This window comes from Botrytis porri, assembly GCF_014898465.1.
Source record: "Botrytis porri strain MUCL 3234 chromosome Unknown BPOR_005, whole genome shotgun sequence".
In the NCBI taxonomy this organism is placed as follows: Eukaryota; Fungi; Ascomycota; class Leotiomycetes; order Helotiales; family Sclerotiniaceae; genus Botrytis; species Botrytis porri.
Window position 1 is genome coordinate 612,612 of NW_024066079.1, and position 14,569 is coordinate 627,180.

The following is a 14,569-nucleotide window of genomic DNA, read 5'->3' on the forward strand; positions in this document are numbered from 1 at the left end:
ACTTTCTTTCTACATATATAATATATAAAAGACTCATTCTATTAAGTTTTATATAATTTAATTAGAGGTTATAAAAGTTATAGCTAATTCTAATATATACTATATATTTTCAATTGTTTTACTAAGTACTCGAGTATATATATAAGCTTGTATTATCATTCTATTACATCAATACATGTATTCCTCGCTTATCTTCCCTCTCCCTCTCCCTCTTTCTATCTTAGAGCCGTCTTTCCCCTTGCTAATATGTTCTTAACTGTACGAGTACTGATTAGGGATTTACATTTATTCGTTATACACTATCAACAAACTAAGGATTTTTCTCGGTTTCTTATCTGCTCGTTTCCTTCTGCTTCATTTTTCTTAGGTGTGGTGTCTAGAGAGGTTGGATTATGATGAGTGTACTATGGATAATAACTCTTGTACGATGGGGAATTCGGAAGAGAAATAAAGAAATTGTCGTTCCATCATCAAATCCATCTAAACATCTCTAAAATCTCTAAAATCTCTATAATAACTCTTCTAAAATTCAAAAACCAATAAAACCCCATCTACACCTCATGAAGTCCCCCATTTATTTCCCCTCCTTTTCCCTCTCATCCTCCACCGAATTCTCAATCACATCCACCATAAACGCACCACCTAGCAAAATAGCAGGTTCCTCCAAACTCTTATGTTCATAACTTAGCGTTCCTACTCCTCCGGCCTCGAGCAATAAAGTCGGTCCATCCTGTAACGTCTTGCTTACCCATCTCATCGCAAACGCTCTCAATATATGTCCATGCGCTACAATCAATACATCACCCGGTCCCGCTTCCTTTTTCTCTTTCCCAATGACAGGACCGTGGTATTTCTCTCGGATGTCTGAGATGAGGGCATCGATACGTTCGGTGACTTGTTCGGGGGATTCGCCATCCGGACAACCATCGCGCCAAATATCCCATTCGGGAAGTCCGGCGGCTTTGCGATCAGAGCGGATTTGGGCAGAGGTGATTCCTTCGTAAGAACCGTAGTCCCATTCTCGGATGTTTTCAGTGATTTCTACTTTGGCTGATGTGCGGATTCCTAGGGTTTGGGAATTAGCAAATGTTGATGTATATATTAGAAGTTGGGAAATATGATGCCCAGAATATAGAGGATCGAGGTAAGGGAATGAATATTCACCAGATTCAGCATGCTTTCGTCGCTCTTCCCATGGAAGTTTCTCGGCACATCCGACTTCGAGGAGTTCGAGAGTTTTCTGGGCACGTTTCCGTGGGGAGACATAGCTGGATAGTTGTTAGAATTGTGACCTGAGTTATCTCTCTGACAGGAAATAGAATATTCGAGCGCAGCGAGCAAATGGGGGTTTGGGGACGTGCCCCCATGAATAATAGTCCAATAGTTAATGAAAGACGCTCCGCTGGCCCTTCGGGGACCACTGCCGTGGAGGCAGACTAGGAGAAGATAAAAACATACATATGAGCCAAATTTCTAGGAACAATCAATCGATCATCACCAATTAATGCTCTTCCCGTTGCACGAATTCTCTTTTCTCCATTGGCAGTTAGAGGAAGTTCTGTGATGCCTGTATGGCGACCATTGAGAGACCATTCGGTTTCACCATGACGGATCACGAAGACTCGAGGGGTGGTCATTGTGAAGAAGGGTGTGATGTGATATTTGTTTATTTTTTAACTTTCGATTGAGGGGTAGAATGAATGCTTATATTGGCGTAAATTGTTGATTTAAGTTATGGGATAATGTATCCAAAAATCTATGACTCAATTAGTAAATATTTAATTTTTAAAAATTCCAACATCATTCCCAATCCTTCCGAGTCTTAAAATCAAACCTCTACTATCCTCTCCTATTCTCCCCCTCGGTGCGCAAATATAAGTAGCGACAGCGTGCAGGAAGCCAACATCATTGAGTCTACCTACCTGCCTAATTAACTGTGCCTCACTCCTTCGACGTTGAGAATCCAACAATAATTATCTCAAAAGGCCAAGTATTTTCCAAGAAAACAACATACATTCACAACAATACAAATCAAGAATGACAAAACTCGATCAATATGCAAGCAGCTTATTACACAAACCCAAACCCACACCAAAACTATGGGATTCCTGCCCCTCACTTACACGTCTACACACCAATGATGTCGATTTGAGCTCCGGGAGCTCCGTACACCGAACGCAAGTCGAAGGAGTGGAGTTAATTGGTGAGGAAATGGAAATGGAGATGACATTTAGATGGAAGGAGAGAGGAAATGAGATTGTGAAAGAGATGGAAAGGGAACAGAAAAAGGAAGATATTAAACTTACTAATACCGGAGAGAGAAGTAAGAAAGAAATGAAAGTAGAGAGAGAAAAATCCATGGATGAAATTTGGAAAGGAGTTTGGATTTAATTTTCTATTTCTCGACATATCATACAGTATCTTTCTATCTATCTATCTACTACTTATCGGGCAATCGGAAAAGTCCAAGATCTTCCGTCAGGTTTGAACCCGAGATTTTATTTTTCTGGAGCTGCACAGTATCAAATCACCAAACGATAAACTTTGCGACGACATACTTATAATTGCTGAGTACCCCAGCCAGCCTGAAAATGTCAACGGCACAACAAGTACTCAAATTGAAGAGAATAGTCTGGACGGGTGCAATTGCATCGGTTACAGTTGTGGGCACAATATACGGTGCTGGGTTGAAAACGCAGGGAGAACAAAAACAGGTACTTTCCTCTCACCAAGACCTAATTCCTTAGCTCCCCCCTACATCCTCAAAAACAGAAGCTAATCTTTCACCTTCCTTAAAGCAAATCCGCAAAGTCCGCGAAGCCCCAATTTCTGAACGAATTGCCCATCTCGAAGAACAACGAGGTGTATTGGTAGGTAAAAGAATGGGATTGCAAAAGAAGATTGAAGAATCACAACTGAGGAGGAATGGAGCGACAGTTGAAGAAAGTACCCGGGGAATGGAGAGGAAGAGGGGAGAAAATGTTGGGCTCACGATGGAGGGGGAGAGGAAGACGACGAGAGTGGATATGGAGGATAATTTGAGGGTGGTGGGGGTGGGGGTGGAGATTGAAGAGGGGAAGAAGGGAAGAGAGAGAAAGAGGACTTGGTGGTGATGGGATTGTATGCTCAGGAATTTGAGATATTGGAGAGAATAGGCAGCCTACATTTGCGGTAGCGAAGACTTTGACGATGGGGCTAGGCTTTGATCATAAGCATCGATACTTCCATGGACTCGAGAAGAGGGAGATCGACGATGGCGAATACATCACACGACTCAGGAGTGATAGATTTACAGTCAGGCCGAGATAGCTGTGCTACAGGGGTGGCAGCAAATTGCAAGTCGTCATCGAGAAAAGGAGGAAAAGAGAATCGGCGGCCGAATTTCGAGACCAGCAGTCTGCATCATAAACGTGAAGGATTGCAAGAAGATTCTCGTTCCGACCATTGGAAAAGGGATCACCTGGAACTTCCTCTGGCTGACTCACCACCCTGTATGAACCACCTACCTCGCACGCTCAAGCATTGGAAGATGAGCTTTGAATTTGGGGTCGAAGTACCTTCGTGTTTGGGGAAACTTACACGACAGAACATCTGGATCAGATACAAGCCATCATCACATATCAGCTCCGATAGATGGCAAATATGAAATTTATGTTAGCAGCTTCGATGTTTCTAGTATTCATAAGGAGGATGTAGATATCACTCCACAGCCAATGATACCTCCCGCGACAACATCATCAAATGATTTGTATGATGTCAATAAAACCCTTAAGATGATGCGAAGCTGTCTTCACAAATAACATCGTCTTAGATGATAAATGAGTTATTTGCAAGTTTGTTGCTAAGGTTTACATGCACACACTATACGATAGTTTGAGCAGTTCTATCGCAGTCCCTGACATCTTATTATGCAGCAAGTTGCTCATTCAACGTGCATTTCCATTAAATTTTATTTTCACATACGATAGTGATGTTATGGCCTAAGCAGATCCATCATTATCACTAGGCACATATATCTTGACAAAATGATTGATAAAATAAGACTTCACATTTGCAAATGCATTCATTCGTGCCTCGAACCTTTCTTACTGTATGCATGATTTAAGCATCACTGCTATAGTTTTGAGTAGAATTCTCCACCTGCCACAATCCGATATTAAGAAGAATCTGTCCATTTCTTTGGTATACTCCTCTTATGACTTGATCTTTTATCTCTAGAATCTGATGATATGAAAGCGCGAGAACAAAACATTGATAATGTGAGATTCTATAATAAGTATACTAAATCACTTATTAATATCTTACTAATTAAGCTATATATGTATTAATAATATAAGTATAATATGATTTTATATTATAAAATTATATTATTATATTATAATATAGCTATATCTCTTATCAAATTGATTTATAATGAAATAGAATGAGATGGAATCATATGGAAGATTGCTAATAAATTAACTAAATTGATTGATTATATTTTTTCTTTTATAATATAAAATGATTCTATAAGATTTGATTTAAATCGATCTTATTTATAAGTATAAAAACTACTAGAATTTCATTATAAACTATATAAACCTAGAATATTCTTTAAAAAAACCTAAAAAAAAACAAGCAAATTCAGCTTAATTAAGCTCTTTCTTATAATTTGTCTTCAATTCAACTTTTATATTATATTCAATTCGTTCTTCAAGCTAAAGTGACTAAGTCTTCCACTATTACTAGAATATTATTATTATTATATTCTGGAAAATTACCTCCAGCAGATAATAATGAGTACTATATCATATTTTCCTCGCATCTTACTTCTTACTGGGTAATGTAGCAGTTTCATCGTATTACTTCTATCTATCGTCCGTTATAATGAGGGGAAACTCGGTTATGTAACTATAGACTAAAGATGAGATATAACGATATACATGACTAGTTTCCCCAACTTTTTTTTTAATTAATACTTTCAAAAATAGTTTTATTAGTCTATAAATATTTGATTATATTATATCGAATTGATTTATTAGTAAATACATAAATTAATTAAATCAATTATATACATTTTAATAATAATAAAATCAGAGTTTTATTATACTTATGTTACGGGAGCTGTCTCTAGGGTTATATGGAAGTGTTTAGAGATCTCTCAAAATGGTTTAGATTAGACTTCAAATAGGAATTCAATAAGGTTATAACTAATTACAATTCTTATAATTATAATAATAAAACTAATGATTGTTCTTGAGCACAAAGCTCTATATTGTAATGAAACTCATTCCTTTATATAAACCTTCATTCCCTATCCTATTCCTTAAGATCTTTATATAGACTGGATCGCTATGGACCTCACTGCGCTCCAGAAGCGCTACAGCTCCTCGACGCTCCGTCACCTGTCCATAATCATGTGACGCGGTACTTCGTAAGGACCGTCGTAACAACTTATTTATTTAGAAATAATTATAAGTACATAAATCGAAAGTACATTTATTATTAGAGGGGTAAAGCTTTTCATATTTTTATTTTCTCAAATAGAGTAGATGAATAGTCACTATATATAGATAATAAGCGATCGTCTAAATTATACTAAAATTCATTCTTAAAACGAATAAATCTAAATATAATTGTATCTGAATTTTTTATATATATTTATAGAATTCTATTGAATTCTTGTTATAGACTTCAAAAAATGAATAGTTTAATTTTAGGATTTTTATTAATTGTATTATATAGTTTTAAAATATAGTAACTTGAAAATTCTAGAATTTACTAGTAAAATAAGCGAAATTTGAAGAACTTTTATAAGATTTTATTTTAATTATAAAATATTAATTTTCATAATTTATTTTTAAACTATAAAACTAAAACATATAAGTCTTTATTATATAAATAATTCGTTTGAAAAGTTTTAATAAAAAAACATGATTATAAATATTAATAAATTATTATACGAGATATATTAAATCGCTATTTTTTAGTATGATTAAAACAAGCGGTCATCTGTACCCTAGTACTATATAAAATGTTTAGAATATAATATAAATAAATCTCTTAAATTAGCTTTTTTATATTTCAAGCTTTGAGTTTTTATAGTATATATATAATATTAGGTTTCTAATTTATAAGATTTGAATATGTTATATCCCCTAGACTATTAACTAAAGATACTTTTGTTTAATAAAGACTTATTGATTAATTAGATTATATTAGGATTATCGAAATTTTGTTAAACGTTTACATTCAATCTTTAATATAAAATTCATTTTATAATATTTTTATTTTAAAATTTCAAGTATGATAACATCGATTGATTTTTAATCTTTCTTATTTTTATGATTCTAAGGAAATCAAGATTTAGAATCAAAATCCTATTTTATAAATAAAATGACTAAAAAGATATTAAAACTTTATTCTAATTAATCAGACTTTTTTACACAGATTATATTATAGGAATCATTTAAGCATTATAAGTTGACAGTCTAGGAGATAGTTGTAGAGTTATTAATATTTTGATTTTAAATTGAGCTGAAAATTGAAAGTTCTAAAACGCGTCGGCGAAAAAAAGTTGGGAAACTAGTTATGTATATCGTTGTACTATTGAATATACAATCATCTAGTCATCGGTTAATCTTTAAAAAAAAGAAATCATTCAACTACTGAAACGATCACGAATCAACTACATCTAAGGGCCTCACAGGAGGCTCCCCTATGCCGCTAGTGATGCGCGCCCCCGGCGCGCCGAGCGGCTCCCCAACCCAAGAGGTGATCCCCCCTCAATCAAGTACCATTACCCCAGGGGCAAGCATTGCCCCTCCACCAATTATAAGATCGCTCACAGGCTCTGCCCTTGGCGTAATTAAGGATCGATTCGAAAGGATCGATAAGACAGAACGGGAGAAGCGAGAGGTGATCGAGGCGTTCGCAGCACTAGCGGATAAGCTTGCACAAGGCTTCCAGGGTCAACAACATAGACTCGCAGTGAATATTAAAGGGACGATCATCTCCACACTGCTGGGAGCAGCAAAGGCTACTTCTGATCAATGGATAGGGCTCACAACAGAGCATTCACGAACAGAAAGCAATAAGCAGAAGACCTACACTGATGCACTGAAAACTCGGATAGTGCCTGAGGCAGAAAGCCCCACTAAGGCCCCCACCAACACAGGACGCCCTGCTCCTATTGGAGGAGCGAACACTGAGCGTATAGAAGCACGCAGACTCAAGAGGGAGAATGACCGGATCGAGAAAACGATCCTTATAATAGCTAATGGGGAAGCTCTGCTCTCAGAGACAAATCCCTTCCTACTAAGACTCAGAATAAAAGAGGCAGTTACTGGACTCACATTAGCAGAGATCCCCTTCCTTCAAAGGAATAATACGGGCTGGACTCTACGATGCAGCTCTAGCGCCAGCCGGGAGAAGATCATGAAAGCAGATAACTCTGAGCGGGTGCTTAAGACCCTCCATGCAACAAGCATGCGCAGACTAGAGAAGTGGTTCATGTATGCAGTCCCACAAGTACCTCACGATTTTTATCACATCGAAGGAGCTCCTGCTCCTATGCCTACTGAGCTTATCAAAGAAGAGATCACAGCTCAGACCGGCAAGCAGCCGGTCAACTACCGACTGGCACGTAGCGGGGTTAACCCGATCACTAAAAGAGCCACCTGGATCATTGGCTTCAATACTGCAGTATCGCGGTTCCGACTATTCAATAGTAGCTCCTACTCGGTTCTCCTAGACAAACCCCGGGAAATTCAACTTCACAGTACTGGCTGCCTAGGGTACTGCAACCCCTTCACCTGCAACAGAGCCTCACGATGCTCGACATGCGGTAAACTAAACACTGAGCACGAGGGTGCACTCGTACACCAACAATGTACTAGAGCAGCTCAATGCGCCAACTGCCACGGACCCTTCCGCGCTGGCCACTCCAACTGCCCAGCTGCCCCTAGGGTCTATGCTAAGCGACGGATCGTTCTGACCGCAAAGGAACTGGCCGCAGTCAGAGCTGTCGGCAGAAAAGACTACGAGACGCTGCACAGAGCAGATATAGACGAGGCAGAACATACCTCTGAATCACCTCTGTCTCCTATCGTAACAACCGCAGAAACCCCGATCACTTCGGGGGCGAGGATCATAGCATATGAGAATGAGCGCCTCAGCAAGCGCCCACGCAGGCTCAGTACAAGTCTGCCGATCGCACCAACCGGATTACGCACACGCTCAGCTCGTAACCAGAGCCAACGGAATCTCAATATAGAAGCGCTAGCAGAGAAAGCCTTCACTCCAATAGACCTGGAGATGATCGATACAGAAAACTCTATAACAGTTGCCACTGCACCTAGACCCTCTCTATGAGTGATGCAATCAATGGGTACACTCAAAGAAACAAAGGCCTCACTATCGCTTGGGCGAACGCAGGCCGGGGACACGCGAATCATATCACACTACTACAATTAGCAGCGGAGGCTCAATTAGATGTGATCTGTATACAGGAGCCAAGACTATACTGGAATTCAACAACACAAAATCACAACGCATACGATCGATATCAGCCGACCGACAACTGGAACCTCCGAGGAGACTTGGAGGAGAACGAGCAAGGCCCTAGGGTCATGACATATATACGAAAAAGCGCGAACCTGAAAGTAGAGCAAATGAGTCGACTCGGAAACAGAGACCTACTCTGGATACGAGTCAATGGATACTCGATCCTGAATGTCTATAGAGCTCCGTGCACTTTGGATATTATTAATTACATTACACACCTGGTTCCAAATGAGCGTACAGTCGTAGGAGGGGACTTTAATGCAAAGCACGATCTGTGGGAACCGGGGGTGATCACAGCCAACCAGGGGGCACAGCTCGCAACATGGGCAGACGAGCAGGGCATGGAGTTTATAGGTACTCCAGGCATACCCACTCACGCAAGAGGGCACGTGATAGACCTGACCTTCTCCAACATACCGTTCGCTTATACAGAGGTACTGGAAGAACTCCATTGTGGATCTGATCATGCTACCCAGGTCACTACTCTGACGAATCGTGGAACAACAGAGTGGGATCAGTATCGCTATCGGATAAAGGAAGTGGATCTGCCTAGATTAGATGGACTAATGGCCAACCAGCTAGCTCACCTCAATGATGTAGACATTCAGACTACAACTGAGATTGAAACCCACGTCAGTGAGCTGGCGAATGCGTTAGAAAAAGCGATCCGAGCAATCGGCAAGATTGATCGGAAGGTAGGAAAAGCCTCGCCGTGGTGGACGGACGAGTGCAGAGAAGCCCACCGAGCACACATAGAAGCACGGAGGGGATCAGACCCGGAAAGGAAGACTAATGCTACTCATCTCTTACAAAAGGTAGTGCGACAAGCCAAGAGATCCTACTGGGCAATGCGTCTCGACGGAGTCAAAGACGACAAAGAACTCTATCGGGTTATGGGATGGCACAAATTAACCCCCGAAAGTAATGCGAAATCCCCCTCCCTAATAATCGGCGAGCGGGTGATCTGCGATACAAAAGAGAAGGCAGATGCTTTATTCACAGCGGTTCTGGATCGTTTCAGGGCAGACGACGACCTACCAAACGATCCGCTGCTCAATCAAGCACACAAAGGGATACTCCCCTGGAAAAGAACGATCTCTGCAGAAGAAGTGGAAAAACATGTCATAGGAGCTACTTGCACTGCGCCTGGAGTGGATCGAGCCACTGTGCGCATCCTCAAGGCATGCTGGCCGAGCGTCAAATCACTGATCCGGGAGATATTTGCATCTTGCCTAGCTCTAAACTACTATCCAGAAGGTTGGAAGCTAGCGGAAGTAGTAATGATCCCTAAGGTGGGCAAGAAAGACAAAACGTCACCGCGGTCGTGGCGACCGATAGCCCTGATCTCCTGTATCGGTAAGGGGCTCGAACGGTATATAGCTAGTCAAATATCCTGGACAGCCCTGAGACACAAGGTAATCAGCCCGCAGCACTGCGGAGCGCTCCCCAGAAGATCAGGTACTGATCTAACGGCGGCTTTCACTCACGATGCGGAGCTTTCATTAGCAACGGGTAATGTGGTCTCGATTGTTACAATGGATGTTCAAGGAGCTTTTGACGCTCTCCTAAAGCGCCGACTCCTGAGCCGAATGATCAAGCAAGGATGGCCAACTCCGCTGCTCAAACTAATAGACTCGTTCCTTACAAATAGGAAAGTCAGAGTAAGACTCGAAGGCATCACAACAGAGGAATACCCAGTAGCATGTGGTACTCCTCAGGGGTCCCCCCTATCACCTATACTCTATATGCTATATCTCGCTGAGCTCCTCAACCGAGATACCAAATATCGCTTTGGCTACGCTGACGATATTGCGATCTATCACTCCTCCAAGCATCTCTCCACGAATGCCAGGATCCTTCAACGACGCGTTCGACAGATCATCCGATGGGGTAAGGAGAACAAAATCCTATTCGCCTCAGAGAAATTCGAGCTACTCCATATAACCAGACGACACGATACCACCAACCCACCACTAGTCGTTAACCCGGATCTGATAATCACTCCAGTACCGATTGTAACGAGTGGAAGCACTCAACCCACTCTAAGATGGCTTGGTGTCTTCTTCGATCGTCGGCTCTCGTTTCTACAACATGTCAAAACACGCACAGCGAAAGCCATGAAAGTAGCCTCGCACATCAGGTCGATCGCCCGCACTCTGCATGGGCCACCAGCTTCCTACTTGAGAAAAGCAGTGATCACCTGCGTCCTTCCAGTAGCACTATTCGGCACTGAAGTATGGTACGCTGGCAAACTCAAACCGAGCCTCGGTCAAAGCGAAGCAAGCACAGGCACAGGTATCAAAGGCCATCTCCGCTACATCAACAAAGTGATCAATACCGCCGCAAGAGGAGCGATCCCGGTATACAAAACTACACCGACCGCAGCTCTTATCAAAGAAGCCGGCCTGCCATCGGGGATAGTCGCATTAGAACACGCCAAGCTGCGATTCGCACTCCGCTTAAAAACGGTCGACAATCAGCACCTGCTAGTGAGCCGCCTGAAACCCACAGTACGAAAGCGCGGGCGAGGAGCAGGCACAGCTAGAAGGCCCCTTACAAGAATCCAACGGCTCGGCCTCCTCATCCCAGAGACCCAACGGCCGAAGTTACTTCGCCCGCACTTCTCGATAGGCTGCAGAACGGATCCGACGGAAGGGCTAACCAAAGAGGAAGCAGCTCAAGCCTTCAAAGAGTGGTGGCTGCAACTCCCACCTGAGGACTACACGATCTTCTCCGACGGATCAGAACAAACCATTGATCGTAAACACTGTGTCGGATACGGATATGTAATATATTACAATGGCACTCAATTAGCCTCCGGATCCAAGCAGATCCGGAGCGACTCACATGTGTTCGATGCAGAAGCGATCGGAGCGTGGCGAGGGCTGGAGCACCTGATCAGCACGTTTAAAGATCCCCCGAGTGGCCGGATCTGGATGTGTATTGACAGTACATCGGTCATCTGGGGTGTTCGCGGAAACGCGCCGCCCACAACGCAATGGGCCTTCCATAAGTGCCATAAGGCAATGAAACAACTTGACATTAGAGTGAAGTGGTCACCTGGTCACATGGAGATCGAAGGGAATGAGGAAGCAGACCGCCTAGCAAACGCAGGCGCAATTGGACCCATGGACCAGGCGATCGACAAGCTACCAACAATTAGCGGTGTCCGGACGATCGTTCGCCAAAAGCGCCTACGCGCAGAGACTGAGTGGTGGGAAGAGATGAATCCCTCTCTCTCTGCTAATTATAAAGAATGGTCTCCCAAGTACAACACAAAGGAGCCGAAGGAACTAACTCTGCCAAGAGCAGTCCTTCACCGACTACTAGCTATGAAAACAGGTCATGGCGACTACGCCGCTTACCATCAGCGATTTGGTCATCAAAACAACAAGCTGGACTGCTCATGCGGCAGCGCTAAGGAACCATATCACTTCTTTAAATGCACTATAAACAACCTAAAACGTTCAGACTGGCCCCTGGCCCCTGTAGAAATACAATCTAACAAACAGGCGATCACATATATCAAGAAACTCTTACACACACCTAGCAAGCTCACTCAGCTGATTACCGACTCAGAGTTCTACACTCAGATCTGTCCTAACTACTAAAGGACCCTTAGAAAGCGACCATCTTTTCAACAAAGCCCGCCGCCCCTTTTATAAACTTACCACTCAACTGATCACTCGAATATACCACACCCCTAAAAACCGCAAACCCAATATACAATATAAGAGCCTTGCCGCTCGGCTAAACAAATAGCAACCCACTCCCACTTCTTCTCCTTCACCATAGGGATCGGAGCCCACAACGAGCCTATCCACCCGGGAACCAAGCTCTACCCTAACAAGAACCCGGATCAGACGTACCCTTCTGGAAACAGAAGTGGATCGCACCTGCAGAGGAGCGAACAGCCCCTGGCATTGAAGTTAAATTGCTAAATTCGGTTGCGACGATCACGCCGCTCAAATAGTCCCTTATCTTAGCACGTCTAAATACCCTTAGGGAGGTTCAAGACAGACGTTAATTAATATAAATAAAAAAATAAATAAATACTATTGAATATATAAGATGTTCGATTCCCGTAAGCGAGGAAAGCCATAGGTCGTCATATAAAACTTTTGACAACTCATTGATCATTAGATGGGAATGCATAATGGCCTGTAAGCCAGAAGTAGAGTGACTATAATTATCATGATTTTTCGTGAGGCAATATGAAGGTGATATTTATATCTCATACAGCATTATGTTGTGCAGCGAGATAAAATGTGCCAAAATGCGATGAAATTGACGAGATTGGCATCATGCGGAAAGCGGAATGATGCACAGCTTGGAGATATAGGAGATATGGCTTGCGATAGTGAGATTTCAGTATTTGCTAGAAGAGGTGAAGGTGATGGTTTCTTTGTTACTGTGGCTGGGCAAAAAGAGTGTGATGACCCGGGATAGATTTGGCAAAGCAGGTACTAGAAGGGAAATTGTCGACTGAGATATGGAGTCTTGTTGTCCAACATTTGCGAATTCTATCATCGGGCCAGGGGCAGATTTGTATTTCGATACGCTGTCAGTGATAACTTGATGAGCTTCACAGTTGCTTGGGGTAATGAAGGGAGTGTTTTGTTATACGACTAAATTAGGCGAAGTAAGTTCCTTTGCAGCGCTTGTTGACTGTTTCGTATTGTGTATATAATTATATATGTATTGAGGCCTGTGTCAATACCCTAGTTGTGCGAGTTGTTTCAAGCCCCGCGAAAGCCCATCAAGTAGAATGTACTCACCATTCCGAGAGAAGATTGCATTCTGCCCAAAGCTTACCATCCAGTCACTAAGTTTCGGCCACTTGATCCAAGTCTGAATTCCCTTCCAAAAATCCTCCACTCTCCTAGCGTGTTCATCCGGGACACTTTCTCCTTCTTCCGCCATCGACCTATTAAACAATTCCATACTAACCCATCCTTGATACCCCAAACACTCAACAATAATCCGCGTAACCTTTTCAACCGGCAAATACGCCCCCCTCTCACTCTCTCCCGCAAACAACCTCGCATTCCTACTCCAACTCATTCGCGCAGGTTGTTCATCATCCCAAAATGCATGGCCCTTGACCAACGGCTCTTGCATCTTCTCCGCATCAACCACTTGAATATAAAAAACTTTCTTCACATCAACAATCTTTGCCAGTCTCTCCAATCTCTCATTCAAAGCTTTCTCTACATTTTCAGTTTTCCTATCACAAGAAGCTAAATCACTATATACTCTCCCCGCAATGTTAAAAGTATCGAGAACAAACCCGAAATGATGGTATCCATATCATCGGTTAATTTCTCTTTGGGTAAGAAGTTCGCGAGGATTTGGATGAGATCCGTTCCCAAGATCTTGACAATCTTGAACCAGAGTTTCATTTTCTCAATTTTCTCGTGGTGCTCGCTTCTATCTTTCAAACCCTCGTAGAAGTTAAACGGTTGCAGTCCGATGATAGTTATGTTTCGTTCATCGCATAGCGATTTTATGGTGGAAGCAGCGTGGAGAAGAGCTTCTGGAGAGGGCGTCTCGGTGTTTGATTCAGTCCGTGCGAGATATTTGAGATCTTCGTAGAATACTTCAAGACCAAGAATGTTGTGCTTAGAAGCGGCGGAGAGTTTGCTAGGCATAGAATGGACCCAGGCGCGGCCGAGAGACATGGAAGATATGGCTAGCTTGAGGCCGTCCATTTGTAATGGTGAAAGAAAGGAGCTTATTTTATGATTCTTGGGAGAAGATAGGAAAGGAAGAAGGGAGGACGTGGTTTTGGAGATAGTTCTTGAGGTTGATTGGATACGAAGTACTACTTCGATGTTATCCTAGCTTTGACTTGTAGAGCTGGACCCCACACATTGCTCTATGACGATACTCACTTAAGCATCTCCCCCACATATAAATCTGCTCGGATGACTTCTAAACATGAGTACCTATCTCGCCTATATAGAAAGAATATCCGTTCTCTATTTCGGAAATTCACTAGTGTTAGAGATAGAATCCATATAAA

General features: G+C 42.3%; 3 protein-coding genes across 3 annotated transcripts; 1 reads left to right on the forward strand and 2 right to left on the reverse strand.

Annotated features, from left to right (window-relative positions):
* Positions 1 to 432: 432 nt before the first annotated feature.
* EAF01_003936 (uncharacterized protein) lies at positions 433 to 2,058 on the reverse strand. The gene is made up of 4 exons (XM_038912190.1): positions 1,923 to 2,058; positions 1,459 to 1,756; positions 1,165 to 1,268; positions 433 to 1,065 (listed from the first exon to the last, which is right to left on the reverse strand). The coding sequence occupies exons 2-4, from the start codon at positions 1,635 to 1,637 to the stop codon at positions 575 to 577; spliced, it is 774 nt and encodes a 257-aa protein (XP_038771874.1). The 5' UTR covers positions 1,638 to 1,756; positions 1,923 to 2,058; the 3' UTR covers positions 433 to 574.
* A 533-nt stretch (positions 2,059 to 2,591) lies between these two features.
* EAF01_003937 (uncharacterized protein) lies at positions 2,592 to 3,113 on the forward strand (the record flags this gene model as incomplete). Its single annotated transcript, XM_038912191.1, has 2 exons — positions 2,592 to 2,714; positions 2,799 to 3,113. The coding sequence occupies 2 exons, from the start codon at positions 2,592 to 2,594 to the stop codon at positions 3,111 to 3,113; spliced, it is 438 nt and encodes a 145-aa protein (XP_038771875.1).
* A 10,051-nt stretch (positions 3,114 to 13,164) lies between these two features.
* On the reverse strand, positions 13,165 to 14,255 carry EAF01_003938 (uncharacterized protein; the record flags this gene model as incomplete). The annotated part of the gene is made up of 3 exons (XM_038912192.1): positions 13,165 to 13,212; positions 13,360 to 13,784; positions 13,835 to 14,255. The coding sequence occupies 3 exons, from the start codon at positions 14,253 to 14,255 to the stop codon at positions 13,165 to 13,167; spliced, it is 894 nt and encodes a 297-aa protein (XP_038771876.1).
* Positions 14,256 to 14,569: the final 314 nt, after the last annotated feature.